General features: G+C 37.4%; 2 protein-coding genes across 2 annotated transcripts; one reads left to right on the forward strand and one right to left on the reverse strand.

The window, feature by feature from the left end:
- Positions 1–1,432: 1,432 nt before the first annotated feature.
- On the reverse strand, positions 1,433–10,827 carry LOC143619974 (protein S-acyltransferase 21-like). The gene is made up of 10 exons (XM_077091785.1): positions 10,783–10,827; positions 10,066–10,179; positions 9,879–9,984; positions 9,612–9,811; positions 3,672–3,740; positions 3,486–3,557; positions 3,281–3,409; positions 3,073–3,153; positions 2,440–2,646; positions 1,433–2,364 (listed from the first exon to the last, which is right to left on the reverse strand). Exons 1-10 carry the CDS (start codon positions 10,825–10,827, stop codon positions 1,549–1,551), a joined length of 1,839 nt encoding a protein of 612 aa, XP_076947900.1. The 3' UTR covers positions 1,433–1,548.
- A 2,930-nt stretch (positions 10,828–13,757) lies between these two features.
- Positions 13,758–17,198, forward strand: LOC143619975 (glyceraldehyde-3-phosphate dehydrogenase B, chloroplastic-like). The gene is made up of 9 exons (XM_077091786.1): positions 13,758–13,912; positions 13,992–14,105; positions 14,478–14,645; positions 14,718–14,885; positions 15,466–15,626; positions 15,719–15,780; positions 15,863–15,912; positions 16,419–16,825; positions 16,918–17,198. The coding sequence occupies exons 1-9, from the start codon at positions 13,808–13,810 to the stop codon at positions 17,051–17,053; spliced, it is 1,371 nt and encodes a 456-aa protein (XP_076947901.1). The 5' UTR covers positions 13,758–13,807; the 3' UTR covers positions 17,054–17,198.
- Positions 17,199–17,364: the final 166 nt, after the last annotated feature.

The following is a 17,364-nucleotide window of genomic DNA, read 5'->3' on the forward strand; positions in this document are numbered from 1 at the left end:
TAGAAGGGAATCAGGTGAGCACCACCCGTCTAAGGCTAATTTGGTCCTTTTAGCACAAAGTTAAACGGATGAGAAGTTCTAGTTTCTTAAAGAGTCTGCTATTTTAAGATGTGTTTGGATGTGTGTTTAAGTTGATCATTGTCATTTATTCGTATGTGCAAAAGGAACCGATTATCATTCTGATTTTCAAACTTTTTAAGTTATCATATCTAAAGAATCATTAAGAGTTGTCATAAATGTTTGTGACTATAAATTCATAGTACTTTTTACTTATACAAATGCAAATTTACCTATCTTAAATTTAAGCGCCTCGCAATAATAATTAAAAATGCACATCCAAACACCCCATTTTTATACACCCTTTGAACAAACAGAAAATTGCACTCTTATTAACACACTTCACACCTTCCAGAAGCAATCACGGACTCACCAAAGAAGTTGGTTGTGGCATTTTATCAAAAAGTTTGTGTGTATCCAAAAACGATAACTCACGCCAATAACGAAAGGAAAGGCCAAAAATCCAACATTCAAAGCAACCTCATATAGTTCATAAAAACAACAGCCCGTCCCAACAACCAAAGGAAGGATCAATTACAAGAATATGTGTAAAATAATAAAAATAATTTAAAACCTAAAACCCCGTTAGCGGGGATCGAACCCGGGTCACCCGCATGACAGGCAGGAATACTTACCACCATACTAAGACTTTTTGTTCTTCAAAATCTGTTATGAACTTAAATAATAAAAAATTAACTAAACAGTTTTAAAAAACTAATTATCAACCTAATTCATTCATTATTTTTAATAAACAAACTAGCATAAGCGAAAACTTTTTGTTAGTTTTGTTAAACGAACGAACGAACATTAACAAATGTCTTGTTCTTTTATGTTCACTCATTTAGGTTCATTTATATCCACTTGTTTGTATATTCACTCGTATTTATTTATTATTGCTTAGAACCAATTTAATTTTCAGATTTTAAAGCCATTCAAAAAGGCCCGTCACCTTATTAGCACATTCACTCACTCAGATCTATGAACAAGTTTGATTTTCCGCCCATTCGTTTAATCGCTATCTTGTTCAGTAATGTGCATTTGTGTTTGTTTATATTTGATTGTGTTTACTTAGAACATTTACAAACGAATATGAAATCTCTTTGTTCATTAGTTAAACAAACATGATGACATCCTCTTCGGTCGTTTATGTATCACGAATTGGAACCAATTTGATTAAGATTTTAAAACAGTTTGTTTAGGCTCATCAACATGTTCATTTTCTTAACAAGCAGCCAACGGGCCGTCTAAGCATTCATGTTCATTGTTTATTCGGTTAAAAGTTAAATGCACGAATATGAACACACCCTGTTCTTATTCATTTGGTTCAAACCTCTAATTAATATGACTGATAACAAAGATCATATACACTCATAACTGAACAAATGCTTGCAATAAATGAAACCAAAAGTGGTCTTTACAAAAATGTTGCAACACAGTAAATAAATACTAAAACATGGTCCCACCAAAATCAAATTCAGTACAAGGATCTCATTACAACCTAGGATTCTGGTTTTGCTCACTTGGAACAAACACCGGCAACTGCCCACCTCTCTGCGACCTCCCTTGTTGATAATAACTAACTGCAGTTGACCCCCTTTGACCACCACCCACAAGGGGCCCACCAAAGAATATTGACTGACCTGTGTAAGTCAACTCCGTGCCCGAAGCCTGAGAAGATGACCCACCTCCCACACTTCTCGCAGTCGAAGCTGATACAAACCGGCCCGCTTCTTGATCCCAGTACACCGAGGTTGACCTCGTACTTTCACCAAGACCAAAATTGTTTCTGCGTGGGCCAGGTACGGGTCCATGTTGGGCCGCTGTGGGCTCATTTTTACCTGACCAAGGTGATTGATTCGCTGAAGAATTGTACACTGGGTTAAAATGGTCTCGACCTTGTAATGGGCCTGGGCCTATTGGGCCCGGGCTGCTCATGTTACTAACACTATGATTGCAAGTTTCAATATCTTCACGGCTGGCCCGACTAGGTGGATACGAGCTTTTGGAGTGGGTTCGTTTGTGATGAGATGTGCTACACGGGCTGCTTATGATGCTCACGTTACTGCTAGATAAACGGTCGGGATCGTTCAGGTTGTTTCTGGAGCCCAACGGGCGAAGAACAGAGGATTCGGCTCGGGCTTTTGCGCCTGCTTTAATCGCTTCGTTTGAATCGAGTTTTGCAAGCTTCCATGCACTTATTCTCACAGGGCGTTGTGGTACTTTCTTACCCTTGTCGGGAACTTGGACCGCATCAGGGTCGATTGTGGAGGGTAGGCGACCAGGTTCTAGATGTGGGATGACCTCATCCTGATGCCATAAAGTTATTAATATGTGTTTGATTAAATAAAAATGTCTTAGTTTATCATAAAATTTTATAAATACCTGTTGGTCCATGAATATTCTGGGAGGGGTGCACCAAGCACCTTTGTGTTGTAAACTCAAGCCGTGTGAGCTTCGGTTACTCACGCCAGTTACAGCAGAGCTTGTGGGTGAAGATTGCAGGCTTTGTTGGTCCATCCCATCTATTGATGGGCCCGGTGGTTCGCTTTGGGTCCTCATTGCAACTACATACTCATATGTGGTAATGCCCTGCATCAAATATAGATAAATTGTACATATTTTAGAAAAGAAACTCATTAAAAATGATTTTATGTGTAAACTGATGATGTGGCAATGTTCAATCACATGTCATCCACCCTGCCACATCATATGCTACATATCAAAAAAATGCCTGTGAAAAAAGTTAGAGAGAAAGTAATTCGTAAGTTTGGGATAATGAACTTCTTAAAAATAATTATTAAATGTCAAATCACAAATGGCATATGCATAAAATTGTGATGTCACATAGACGCATACTAAAGAATTCTTTTTTTTTTCATGAAAGTAAATTACATTTTGGCGTAACTCTACAAACATATACAAAAATACACAAGCACGCAAAAATATGAACACATATACATATGCATACACACACACACATACATATATATATAGAGAGAGAGAGAGATGAGAGACCTTTCGTATGAGGATTATGTGAAAGAAAAAGAGCTCTCCTAGCGGAATGGTGGCCAGAAGGGAAACAGCCGTACATATCGCCTGTGTACACCAAAATGTCAAAACATATGTCGTTTCACTTAACAGTAACAGGCGTACTTTTAATACATACAAAATCAAGTTTATAAAAAAAAAGCATTATATTATTATTGAGAAAAAAGATACATACCACGACAGTTGCAAATGGTGGTCTACTAAACCCGTCTCCAAGTCTATCAGCAATCTGACTTTCTGTAGCTTTTTTATCAACAAAACATCTAACAAGAACCGCAATCCCGATCCCACATTCAAAAGTAAGCTGACATCAAAATACAATAAATAAATTTATAAATACTATTGTAAACAAAATCAAAATTTCTTATTAAATAACTTACCCAAACAAGGCTTACAGCCATCAAGCACACAAATGTGAAGTAATTTTTCCTCCCAACACAATTGTTCAACCACTACACAAGAAATTACACAAGAAATTAAATAATATAATAAGATACAAATTAAAATAAGACAAAAGTTACAAAAATAGTCCTTGCGCTTTTCGTTTCTTCATAATTGAACCTTACCCGACAATGATGATCAAATCCATCAACGCATTTATCGCAACTTCTGCAGTGTTTGCTATATTTGCGCACCTATAAGAAATTAAAAACAAGAATTATGAAAATATATTTATCAATAACTTCATAAAATTATTCACAAAATTAATAAAAGGTTCATAGGCATGTAAACGAACCGAACGAACACGCACAGATCATGTTCGCGTGCTCATGTTTGTTCGTTTAACTTTAATCGAACAAACAATCGAACACGAACAACTAAACGAATGAAGTTTTCTTGTTCGTGTTCGTTCATTAGGAAAACAAGCATGTTCGTGTTCATTTATGTTCATTCGTTAACAATATAAACGAACGGTTCACGGTCGTAAACAAAAGAGCTTAACTGCGTATAGATGAACGAACATAACCAAGCTAAATCCAATTAAAAGTAAATGTAGACGATATGTTGGGCTTATAAAAGTTACTAAAACTAGACTAAAATGCAATGAGCCTATAAAAATGTAAATAAATATATTAACGAGCGTAAACAAACTAACTTAAGCAAATGTAAAGTAAAGAACATAAATGAACACATAGTAATACACAAATTTAGGTGAACGAACGTTCACAAACATAAATGAAAGAACGAGCCATGTGTTCACGTTCGTTCTTTTAAGAAAAACTTTTGTTCATGTTTATTCGTGAAATAAACAAACTTCCCGCAGAACAATTCACTGAACATGACATTTCAAAAAAATCAAATTTACCTATCTCATAGCACATCAAAATAAAATCAGTAAATTATTTATTTACTTATGAAAAAGGTAGGATGTTTATTGACTTCGTGAATAATACAATGGTGAACACTCCTATATATACAAGGAATAAACCCTAATGACATCCAATAATCGGCCCATGAGCTTTGTCTAACTATCTAACTATATACGGGCTAAAACCCAATATGAACTAACTAACATTCCTCCTCAAGTTGGAGCATATATGTTAATCATGCCCAACTTGTTACAAATAAAATCTATTTGAGGTTTCCGAAGAGGCTTACTGAGAATATCCGCAAGCTGAAAGTTTGTCTTAATATGAATCGGTTGAATGGATGGAGGATCTGTTTGTGTGCCTACTACCCGGTCTCTAATAAGATGGCAATCAACCTCAATGTGTTTCGTCCTCTCGTGAAAAACTTGATTCTTGGCTATATAAATGGCTGATTGATTATCACAGTATAGCCGCATCAAGTCTTTAGAAACAACTCCAAGTTCTATTAGAAGACGACGAATCCATGTCATCTCCGATGTTACATCTGCCATAGCTCTATACTCCGATTCAGTGCTCGATCTAGAAACCGTGTGTTGTTTCTTACTTTTCCATGACACAAGATTTCCTCCGACAAACACACAATAGCCAGTAGTAGATCGTCGTGAAATCGGACAACCTGCCCAGTCTGCGTCTGAGAAACCTGATATCCGACCATCTCCCTCTTCTGTGAAAGCTCCCACTCGACAATGACCCTGATCAGAATATAGGATGCCAAGGCCTGGTGTGGCCTTGAGATATCTTAAGACACGAAGAGCAGCATCCCTGGTGCATGGTTCAGCCATGAATTGGCTCAAAACACTGACAGAAAAAGAAATATCCGGTCACGTGACGGTTAAATAATTAAGTTTACCAACCAACCGTCTGTATCGCTCAGGATCCTTCATCGGATCCCCTTCTTTTGGGAGGAGCTTCTTTGTCAGAAGCATTAGGGTATCAACTGGTTTGCAACCCAGCAAGCCGCATTCAGTCAACATATCAAGGACATACTTCCGTTGAGAGAGAAGTATTCCTTGTGGAGAGCGAGATACCTCTATGCCGAGGAAGTACCGTAGCCGACCTAAGTCGCTAACCTGAAACTGAGTCTGAAGGAACTGTTTAAGTTCAGTGATCCCAGTAGTATCGTCACCTGTGATTATGATGTCATCCACATAAACAATTACAATAACCCTTTTCCCTTTGTGGTGTCTAAAAAAAACAGAGTGATCGTATGCACTACGAGTCATCCCGAACTGTCCCATAACACTTGAGAATCGACCAAACCATGCCCTGGGAGACTGTTTAAGACCATAAAGAGAACGACGTAGTCTGCAAACTTTCGAGGCCTCCTCCTCAACAATAAACCCTGGTGGCTGCTCCATATACACCTCCTCCTCAAGAACACCATTAAGGAAGGCGTTCTTGACATCAAGCTGGTGGAGCGGCCAATGATTAATGGCAGCAAGAGCAATGCAAATACGGACAGATGGCATTTTAGCAACCGGCGAGAAAGTTTCATCATAATCAATGCCATATGCCTGAGAATAACCCTTGGCGACCAATCGCGCCTTTAAGCGATGTAAAGAGCCATCCGGGTGCAGTTTGACCGTGAATACCCAACGACAACCAACAACACGCTTCCCTACAGGAAGCGTTTCAAGTTTCCATGTATGATTGGATCTAAGAGCCCCAATTTCCTCCTCCATAGCCCGCCTCCATCCTGGATGGGCAAGAGCTGTCATCACATTCCTGGGAATCGGGTAGGAATCAAGGGTAGTAGTGTAGGCATGAGATTCAGGAGACAGATGAGAATAGGCAACATAATCGTGAATCGGGTGCAACATCGAGGCTCTTTGCGAAAGGCAATAGGTATATAAGGAAAAGGGGCACCTGGAGGATCATATGGTGTAGTGGAGGTAGGAATAGGTTCGGGAGTGGATGGGGGGAGGTTGGTCTCAGAAGCGGGAGGTGGAACTGAGGACAAATCATGGTCCAGTTGGGAATCAGGAGGCTGTGACGAGTGATTACGACGTTGACGACTATATGTGAAGAGTAGAGGTTGAGGGTCTGTCGGTGGACCCGTAGGAGCAGGATCAGAAGTAGTTAATACTAGGGAATCTGGTACACTGGGCATGGGAAATGCGGGGATGAAGATAGAGGTGGGTAGATCAAGGTCAGGGAAAGGGTCAGACACAGAAGTGGTAGGCTCGAGAAAGTAGGGACATGACTCATGAAAGGTGACATCGGCACTAGTAAAGTATCGGTGAAGAGATGGGCTATAGCACCGATACCCCTTTTGAACTCGGGAGTAACCAAGAAAGACACAACGGATAGCTCGGGGGTCAAGTTTAGTGACAGTCGTCCAAACATAAGCCACACAACCAAAAACTTTAGGTGCTAGAGGAAATGGAGTGCCTGTAGGAAAAAGGATAGAAAATGGTGTTAGATATGTGGCAGTGAGAACGGCGTCCCCCCATAAGCGATGTGGAACATGAGATTGAAATATGAGTGTGCGAGCAACATCCAACAGGTGACGATTTTTGCGTTCAGAGACACCATTTTGTTGGGATGTATATGCACACGAGGATTCATGAACAATCCCATGGGTGTTTAAGTATGATGTGAAGTCGGTGGAAAAATATTCTTTTGCATTATCAGATCGTAGAGTTTTAATTGTTGTGTTAAATTGGTTTTGAACATAAGCATTAAATTCACGAAAGGTGGAAAACACCTCACTACGAGATTTCAATAAATAAACCCAAGTAGCACGAGAATAATCATCAATAAAGGTAACAAAATATTCAAAACCCAATGTAGATTTAGTAGGGCAAGGGCCCCATACATCAGAATGCAAAAGTTCAAAACAACCACTGACTCGACTAGACACTCTAGGGGGATAGGGACGCCTGGTGTGTTTACCAAGCTGACATGACTCACAATGAAAATTAAAAGACGAAAGTGGTAAATCTGGTCTCATTTGCCTCATAACCGCTGTAGAGGGATGACCTAACCGGCAGTGGTCCTCTTTGACTTTTGAAACGCAAGTGTTTGCTGTAGGACGTGGCAGGAAGGTTAAGCGGTAGAGGCCTCCTGATTCAAAACCTGTGCCAATCAGCCGGTTCGTCCCCAGCTCCTGAAAGATACAATGAGTAGGATAAAACTTAGCAGAGCAATTATTTTGTTTAGTAAGTTGGCTCACGGAACAAAGGCTATCGGGAAATTTAGGAACAAACAAAATAGAAGAGAGGTTTAGGTTTGACGAACTGGTGACGGATCCAATGCCAAGGACGGGCAAGTAGATCCATCAGCAAGTCGAACTGGCTGGTGGGAAACTTTGTGTAGGCTAGAAAGGATATCGGGGTTCCGGTCATGTGATGAGTAGCACCTGAATCAATAACCCAAGATGAAGTGAGACTAGGAAATGTACCTGAATTGGCCATATTTGCGCGTGGAGCGGGGGCGGGTGTCTGAGAATTTAGAAGATGCTGCAGTCGACAATAGTCTTCTTCACTAAACGTGTAGGCCGGAGTAGCGACCGGATCTGAAGCCTCACCGGTGGCAGCCATGCGAGCTTTGGGACGAGGAGGTAGCTGGCTTCCTGGGGGACGATTTGGGCAATCCCATTTAGTGTGACCAGGTTCCTTGCAATAGTGACAGACAAGACCATTACCTCGTCCAATACCCTTTTTGTGGGTCGTATGAGAGCCTCGACCAACACCTTTACCAGTAGAGGTATACATAGCTGATGTGTCTGTAGGATTTGCATCGTGACCATACATCTCCCGTAACATATGATAAGTTGATTCAACAGAGGATGTAGCCGAAGGGTTACTCAACAGTAAGGGCCGAGCGCTCGAATACTTGGGTGATAAACCGGCAATGAAGGTCATGACATCCATCTTGGTGTTTCGCTCCTCCTGGACCTGTAAATTAGTAATGGGTGGATATGCAGCACGAAGTTCATCCCGGAGTTTAGAAAAACGTGTAAAGTAATCGGTGAATGTAGAATCGCCTTGTTCGGCTCTGCCATAGGCCTGGACCACAGAATATGCATGAGATAGACTCTTTAGCCGAAAAGGATGAAGAAAGGTGATCCCACATCTTCTTCACAGTGGAAAAGTTTTGGGCAATAGTGAGAATTTGTGGTTCCATGGCATTCCATAGTGCCATTTGTATTCCACTGTCATCGATACGCCACTCTCGGGTAATCGGATCTGGAGGTAGCTTAGTGAGATGGTCGTCTTTGTCCACACTAGTAAGGCCTTTTTGGACAAAGAGACTCCACGAACTCCAATTTTTGGAGTCAAGCTTGATGGGAATGCGTAGAACAGCAGAGTAGTTGATGATTCCTGGAGCAATCTGAGTTTCTAAAGTCTTGTTTGTTGGCCATAGAAGCTGAAGATTTGAACACCGAGCAAGAACTAATACACGAGCCGGGGCAGAAAAATAAAAGTGTCCGAATCGAAAAACTATCACCACAGGGAGGTTCGGAGGTGAAAAACAAGACGTCTGGAAAAAGTCCGGTGGCCGGAAAAGTGGCCACGCGCCGTCACTCGCCGGCGCGTAAATGGCAGTGGCGGAGCGGCGGTGGCGCGTGGGGGCGCGTGCGGTGGTGGTTTGGCGGCGGCTTTTCAGGAAATGTAAATCGGGGCTTTCCTGTGACGATGGTGGTGGCGGTGATGGTAGGGGATGTGTCGAAAAAAAAAAGGATTTTGTGACTGAGCAGGAGGTGGCGGCAGCTAGGGTTTGTGCAGCGAGACGGACTTCGTTTTCAGATCTGGATTCTGATCAGGTGGCGGCTAGGGTTTGGATCGAGAGCCATAGCTCTGATACCATGAAAAAGGTAGGATGTTTATTGACTTCGTGAATAATACAATGGTGAACACTCCTATATATACAAGGAATAAACCCTAATGACATCCAATAATCGGCCCATGGGCTTTGTCTAACTATCTAACTATATACGGGCTAAAACCCGATATGAACTAACTAACAACTTAGAATGAAATAGATAAACACGACATGTTAAATGTTTTGAAAGAATAAATATTGGTTATAAAATTCAAAACTATATATAAGAAAGTTTGAACCTTTAGAAGAATAAATATGAAACTAATACATAAAATAATTTAAAGAAACAAAATTATTAAATAAAAGTACCTCTGCGTTGCACAGTGTGCAGAATAAAGCTTCTTCTTCAAATCCTTGTTGCATATCTTCATCATTTCTACAATCTTCTATAACAAAACATCCACAAAAAAATCCCCAAAATTTTGAACAGCAACCAGAACTACTATTATCATATATTCCACCATTTTGAAAATCTGTTTTGCTCGGTTCTCCAACAGAAGATCCGTTACCTGGTATACAAACAAACAAACACACATTACACTTGATTTCAAAATTGTAATAAATTTACTGTTTTACCATTATGTGATCTATAAGGCGAAGCTCTCTCTGGTTCAATCAATATTCCAGGATCAGCAGGATCAATAGCTGTGCATCTTACATAAAGAATGAATACACACAAAGCCTGAAACATAATATAACAATAAGAAACAGCCCACAATTTGACTAAATGTGGATAATAGTTGAAGTGCATATGGTCATTTACCAAGAAGGAATAGACACCAATGGCGACGTGTTCATAAATATCTTTTCCAAGAAAAGGTGAGAAAAATGCATAGAAGGCGACTGAAAGTAAGAAATATACTGTAATGGCCACAACCTACAAAATACAAATTGATCAAATAAATCAGCTAATATTAAAGATAGTGTAATTTTCATGATACAATTACAATCTTATTATAATAAATAAGTAATTTGGGTTGCCAATGTCGACTTCTGGTAAAGTCTAGATTTTTGTTTCCCACATCTCTCTCCTATTAAACAATAATAATAACTTTAAACACTTAAATAAACTAATTAAATATCTAAAATTTATTCTAATGTTTTATAAAAACTTACTAAATCATAAGAAGATTTCAGTTATATCTTATTTTAAAATACCATTTATATTCTTAAATCTTCATTATTTCTTATTTCACCAACTAATCAAGTAAAACAAGTTAATATGTTACTATCTTAAGCAACTAATCATTTCAAGAAGAATACCCAAATCCACTCAAATTCTTGTAACTTGTAAGTCACATTCTATTTATATGAATGCCAAATGTAATGTTTCATAAAGTTAACCACTAAAGTTATCACCTTTGATAAAATATGAGCCGAAAAAGGTGCTACCTTTGCAAGTCAAAGATAGTCAAAATCCCATAAACAACCCACATTACAAAAACATATCAAAATCCCAACTTGAAGACAAAAATTGAACCTGAAAGGTATGAGCAGGTAGTTCCCATCCATGCCTTCTAGCCATGATTCAGACCCAAATTCAAAACCCTAAACCCCCAAATTGAATCAAGATCACCATTGGTTTGGGTGAATTGAAAAATTAGGGTTTGTGTGTGTGGGTGAATGTGGGTTTTGTGAATGTGTGATGAAGAGAAAGTGTATGATCCACAAGAGCCCTAATTTGCATTCGATTGCTGAGTTGATTGCAGAGAGAGTTTAGTGGGAGTTGTGGACCAAGTGGGTATGTATGTATGTATGTATTATTACTATTATTATTATTATTATTATTATTATTATTATTATTATTATTATTATTATTATTGACTGCTGAGTCTGGGTGAATAGTTATTGAACAGAATAGAATAGACTTTGATTTCCATATAATATCATCATATTTAGTTTTACCTAATAAAAAAATTGATTTATTTTTGGCATAAATAGAAAAATGTTATATCGTAATTATTAAAGTGAAGCCGGTGGAAATCTTCACGCAACGATGAATGCAACAACATGTGAGCTTGTCACGGACTGATGCGGAAGTGACGATTTTAAAAAGCTTTACATATATTTTTAGGTGCGTGACTAACACCGTATTTATCATCTTATCATGCATACTATTTATTGGAAGAAGTAAATTCTAGAAGTGTTTTAAATCGTTTTATATTGGGTTACTCTTTTTTATTACATATGAGGTAAATTTAAAATTAAAAAAGGGAAAACACTATAATCAAGTTTCAAGTTTGTATCAATTAAGTCACTCATATTTTGTTTTGTCCCAATCAGGTCACTCAACTTTCATTTTGTCTCAATTAGGTAACTTAAATTTTAATTTGTGTTGTAAAACGAGAGGGACGACTACTATATTATCGTAATTGATGCATTTACTGATAAAAAATAAAAAAATGGCTTTAATGACGTTTAAGTTATTTAAAGACACATAATATGAAGGTAAAAAATATAGTATTAGAACATTTATTAAAAAAGTTGAGTGACCTAATTGAGCTGAAATTGAAAGTTGAGTGACCTAATTGAGACACATTGAAAGTTGAGTGACCTAATTAAGACAAAATTGAAAGTTGAGTGACCTAATTGAGACAAAATAAAATATGAGTGACTTAATTGGAACAAACTTAAAACTTGATTACTATTTTATAAAGTTGTCCCAAAAACATGAAAAAACTATGAATGTTTTAGTTATATGAGACACTTTAAAAATAATTACTTTCTTTGAGGAAAGTTCTATTAAAAAAATTGTCTATTTGGTGTCACCTTTCATTTTATTTCTTATAAAGCTCGAGCTTATCTTATTTTTTTTATTTTTCTCTACAAAGATAAAACTTCACATTTTATGCAAATTCAAGTTTTTTAATAATGAAGGAAAAGCATGCATAATTATCAAAGATCAAAAGTTGCCTACATGAGACAGCATAAAGCCAAAAAAAACACACTTTTATTGTGTTTAATCTCACATACATGTAGGTTGTGGCCAACCTGTAGTTCATATAATTTTATAAAACATCTTCATTCTTTATTCAAAGTTTTTTATGTTCATATAATCCATTCATATTTTATGTATCTTTATGTTTTACTTCATTATCATCACCATCATTACAAAATTAAACATAACTTAAATCTATTGTTATAAACTAATGAACTTAATTACAAGTTTAATAAGGTTTGTGCAATTTAAATCATACGATGTATATATAACTAAATAAACTAACAAGAATCTTGAGATAACTAAAAAACTAACAATATTCTTGAGGTAATTAGTCATATTGATCATTCATCACTGTCATTGGTATTTGATAATTAAACATATTTAAATCCAACTAATTTTGATTACTTTTAAGATCATGATGAGATTTGTGTATTGGAGCATTCATTTATGGGGACACTTTTGGTTAAATCTATAATTTCTACACATATTGATAACACTATTTATACTTTTAATATATAAATATGTAGCGAAGAGTTAACCCACAAATAGATTTATCATACGAAGTCTACGAATCAAATGAATCAACAAAAGGTGGGGGTGGCATTATGGTAAATGTCTCAACTTGATTAGTCTGCTTTTAAAATAATTATTACTCTAGCTATACAATAGTTACTATATTAATTAATAAAATTAATTACTCTAGTTATGAAACTAATTGCCCTGCAAAAAATTAGTCACACTGATCATCGTTGTGGGCTTGATCAAGAAGTGTGAAGGATCTGTGCAATGGACGATGGCAGTGGAGGTGCTAGCGATTTGATAAGGTGTCCAAAAATGAAGGCAGGGGAATGGATTGGACTCGTTTTGAGTTTACTTGGCTCTTGATACTATATAAACATTGGTGTAATTTGGCTACATTATTTATTTCTATTGATTACTGGTTGTATATATATAGCCAACAATTACATGTAAAGATGAAAACAATTAGAGATAGAGACACAATGAGTTATAATTTTATCTAAATATTGTAGTACTTGTAGCACAATTATATGTTTAAGTTATCTGTAACTTGATGATTATGCAACCGTTTAATTCGAACCAAAACTATTAAACATATACATCAATAAACATGTTCAATCCTTTAGCATGATGCTGTTTTAAAAAAAATACGAAATAATTTAGAAGCAGTATAGTTGGCCGCTAAATAAAAAATTGACTGTACATAATTGTAATAGTTTGTAGGGTCGGATTCAGACACATGATTAGATACTGGGTCGGTTCGGGTCGGGTGATGCTTCACTTATGTTGCTATACGACTCCATGTCACAATTAACCCATAACGTGCATAAAGAGGATGATATTGTGGTGGAGAATTTTGGCAGTTTGGTTGGCTGATGGATAATATTGGAAACATCATCTTATTCTTATCTATTAATTTTTCCCGCCACTCAATCCTTGTCCAAATTCTCAACCCCATAACTTAATTCAAACACACACACACACACATATATATATATAAGGTGAAGAATCGATATACACCTCTGAGTTTTAATTAGTTGCAACCATGGCTTCCAATGCAGCTCTGGCTTCCACCAGAGTCCCCGCAGTCACTCGCCTTCCCTCCAAAACCTCTCTCCCCACCTCCTTCCCTTCTCAGTGCTCCGTCAAGGTTCGATTCTCATTTTTCATGTTTTCGCTATCAGTATGTGGTTTCACTCATTTTCCGTAATGGTATAATTAATTTGCAGAGATTGGAAGTTGCGGAATTCTCTGGCCTACGATCCAGCGGCAGCGTGACCTTCGGCAAGTATGTCAAGGACTCGTCCTTCTTCGATGCCGTCTCCGCCCAATTTACCACCAAGGTACTCATTCTCTCTCATACACACGTCTATACGTGTATGTGTGTATGTATGTACAGGTATAGCCGTATAGATATACGCATATATATATATATATATAGGGGTGAGTTAACATAGAAAGCAGAATTAATGTGCAAAGTTTAACATATATTACACACAATAATTACTACTTACACATAAGGTTTGATAATTGCGTAACATATATATATATAATTAATTGCGCACAACATATAAAAATAACTACACAAATTAATATGTTAACGCATATTTAATATTTCGTGCATTCGCATGTTAACAGCCTTTGTGTTACGTTTAAACCTTTTCCGGTATATGTATATGTAAGGGATGATGATGCTAACAACGGTTGTTAATCAGGCTGCAGTGTCAGGATCAGCTAGTGTTAAGGTAGAAACCGTTGCAAAATTGAAAGTAGCAATCAACGGATTCGGAAGAATTGGCCGCAACTTTCTCCGGTGCTGGCACGGCCGGAAAGACTCACCGCTAGAGGTGGTGGTGGTCAACGACAGTGGTGGTGTCAAGAATGTAAGTCAACCTTACAATAGTCAATGCAAAGTACTGTCAAAAGATTAATTATTTGAATTGCAATTTGTGTAGGCTTCTCACTTGCTAAAATATGACTCCATGTTGGGTACCTTCAAAGCCGATGTTAAGATTGTTGATAACGAGACAATTAGTGTTGACGAGAAACTGATTAAGGTTGTTTCGAGCCGGGACCCACTTAAGCTTCCGTGGGCTGAACTCGGCATTGATATTGTTATCGAGGTATGTCTTGTTTCTTAATGGTCGGTCAAAACATGAAAATAATTAGGTTTTAGGTTGTCATGTACTATAGGCCTGGATGTTTGGTAACACAGGTCCAAACATGTTACACATGTTAGACAACACATGACGAGTGTTTAACATGAACACAAACCAGTTTATAAATGTGTTACACGACATGACATGACCCAAAATATTTAATACAATTATATACTTAACAAACAACAAGATAAAATAAATACATCACCAACATTCCTTTTCAGTTTTTAAAGTTCATAAAGTCTTAATTAACAAATAACATATATATATATATATAAATTTATAAATAAATATGTATAAGTTATACCGTATAACTGGGTCTAACCAGGTTAAGACCTGTTTAGACATGATTTTGATTGTGTTTTATGAAACCTGTTAATCTCAAATCAAAACATATGTGTCGTGTTAACAGGTCTGTGTCAAAAATTGTCAGGCTTAATATATTGGTCGTGTTTGGTTTGAGTTGCTTAAATAAACGTGTAATGCTCGGTTTAACATGTTTAACTCACTTAAAAGTTCGGCTAATATCGTATGTGATGACTAGGGAACCGGGGTGTTTGTGGACGGGCCAGGAGCGGGCAAGCACATCCAAGCCGGTGCCAAGAAGGTCATCATTACCGCACCTGCAAAAGGTGCAGACATTCCAACATATGTTGTTGGTGTTAACGAGAAGGACTATGATCATGATGTTGCCAACATTGTTAGGTACTTTAATTTTATGCAACTTTTTATATTAATCTTATACACATGATTTCACTTGTCGAATTTAAATTTGTGAAATAATATTATTCGTGCAGCAACGCGTCTTGCACTACCAACTGCTTAGCCCCTTTTGTGAAGATCTTGGATGAAGAATTCAGTAAGCATATATAACTGGTTACTTATTTATGTACAACTTTTTTATTGTAAAAGTTAAAACTTTATTTTGTATTTATTTATAGACATTGTGAAGGGAACAATGACTACAACTCACTCCTACACTGGTGATCAGGTACATCGAGTTTTTCTAATAAAGCACAAAGTATCCTATTTACTCAGGCTTGTAAACGAGCTGAACGAACACGAACGTAGCATTTTGTGTTCGTTCATTTAACTGTATACAAATAAGCAATCGAACATGAACAAGCAAAGGAACAAGGTATTTTTGTCCGTTCGTTTCGTTTATGGTTCGTTTGTTAACAGTATAAACGAAAAGTTCACGAACGTAAACGAATGAACATAGCTGAATATAAATGAACGAACATAACTGAGCTACAGGTAGTTAAAAGTATTGTGGAAAACAATATGTTAGGCCAAAAAAGTTATCAAAACTATACTAAGTTGTAATGAGTCAAAAAATTAAAATGACTATATTAATGGACGAACTTAAACAAGGGTTAACTAACACAAATAAAGGTTACATAATGGACATAAACAAATTTAAATGAAAGAACGTTCATAAACATAAATGAACAAACAAAACATGTATTCACGTTCGTTCATTTGTGCCTTATACAGAGGCTATTGGATGCTTCACACAGGGACTTGAGGAGGGCTCGAGCGGCAGCACTCAACATAGTCCCGACAAGCACAGGCGCTGCCAAGGCCGTGTCTTTGGTCCTGCCCCAACTTAAGGGCAAGCTCAACGGAATAGCACTTCGTGTTCCAACACCTAATGTCTCGGTCGTTGACCTTGTAGTCAACGTTGGTAAGAAGGGTTTAACAGCCGATGATGTAAATGCTGCTTTTAGGAAAGCGGCCGATGGGCCATTGAATGGAATCTTGTCGGTTTGTGACGAGCCACTTGTGTCGGTTGACTTTAGATGCTCTGATGTTTCATCCACTATTGACGCGTCGTTGACCATGGTCATGGGTGATGATATGGTTAAGGTTGTTGCTTGGTACGATAACGAGTGGGGATACAGGTATGCTTCAAAAGACATTTGGTTTTTAGATTTTCCTATATTTTTTTAAAATTCTCGAAAGAAGCTAATGTGTGTTACTTTTTCGATTGTAGTCAACGTGTGGTTGACTTGGCGCATCTAGTGGCTGCTAAATGGCCAGGGACTGCCACCACGGGAAGCGGAGATCCGTTGGAGGATTACTGCAAGACGAATCCTGACGAAAAAGAGTGCAAAGTTTTCGAAGATTAATTATCTCTATCTTGTTCATAATATTTTCTTCTCCTTGAGCTTGCTATAAAGTGTCATAGTCATATATTATGTCTAAACCATATAAGACTCTAAACACATGATTTAGACATTTTTCACCTCTTATATTCATCTTTAGCTTTTATCACACACTTTGTTTTTCTTGTTATATTAACTTTTAGACATACACTTGCTTATTTCGGTACATGTGGTGACATGTGGTCAAATATTTAAGGGTCTAAAGCGGTCGCTTATTTTGATACAAATGGTACAATGTGATGCGATTAGCGGTGAATGATCTAATACACCTAGTA

The sequence above is a fragment of the Bidens hawaiensis genome, unplaced genomic scaffold (assembly GCF_021521415.1).
Source record: "Bidens hawaiensis isolate Kalapana, Puna unplaced genomic scaffold, B.hawaiensis_p1.1 tig00002525_1, whole genome shotgun sequence".
In the NCBI taxonomy this organism is placed as follows: domain Eukaryota; kingdom Viridiplantae; phylum Streptophyta; class Magnoliopsida; order Asterales; family Asteraceae; genus Bidens; species Bidens hawaiensis.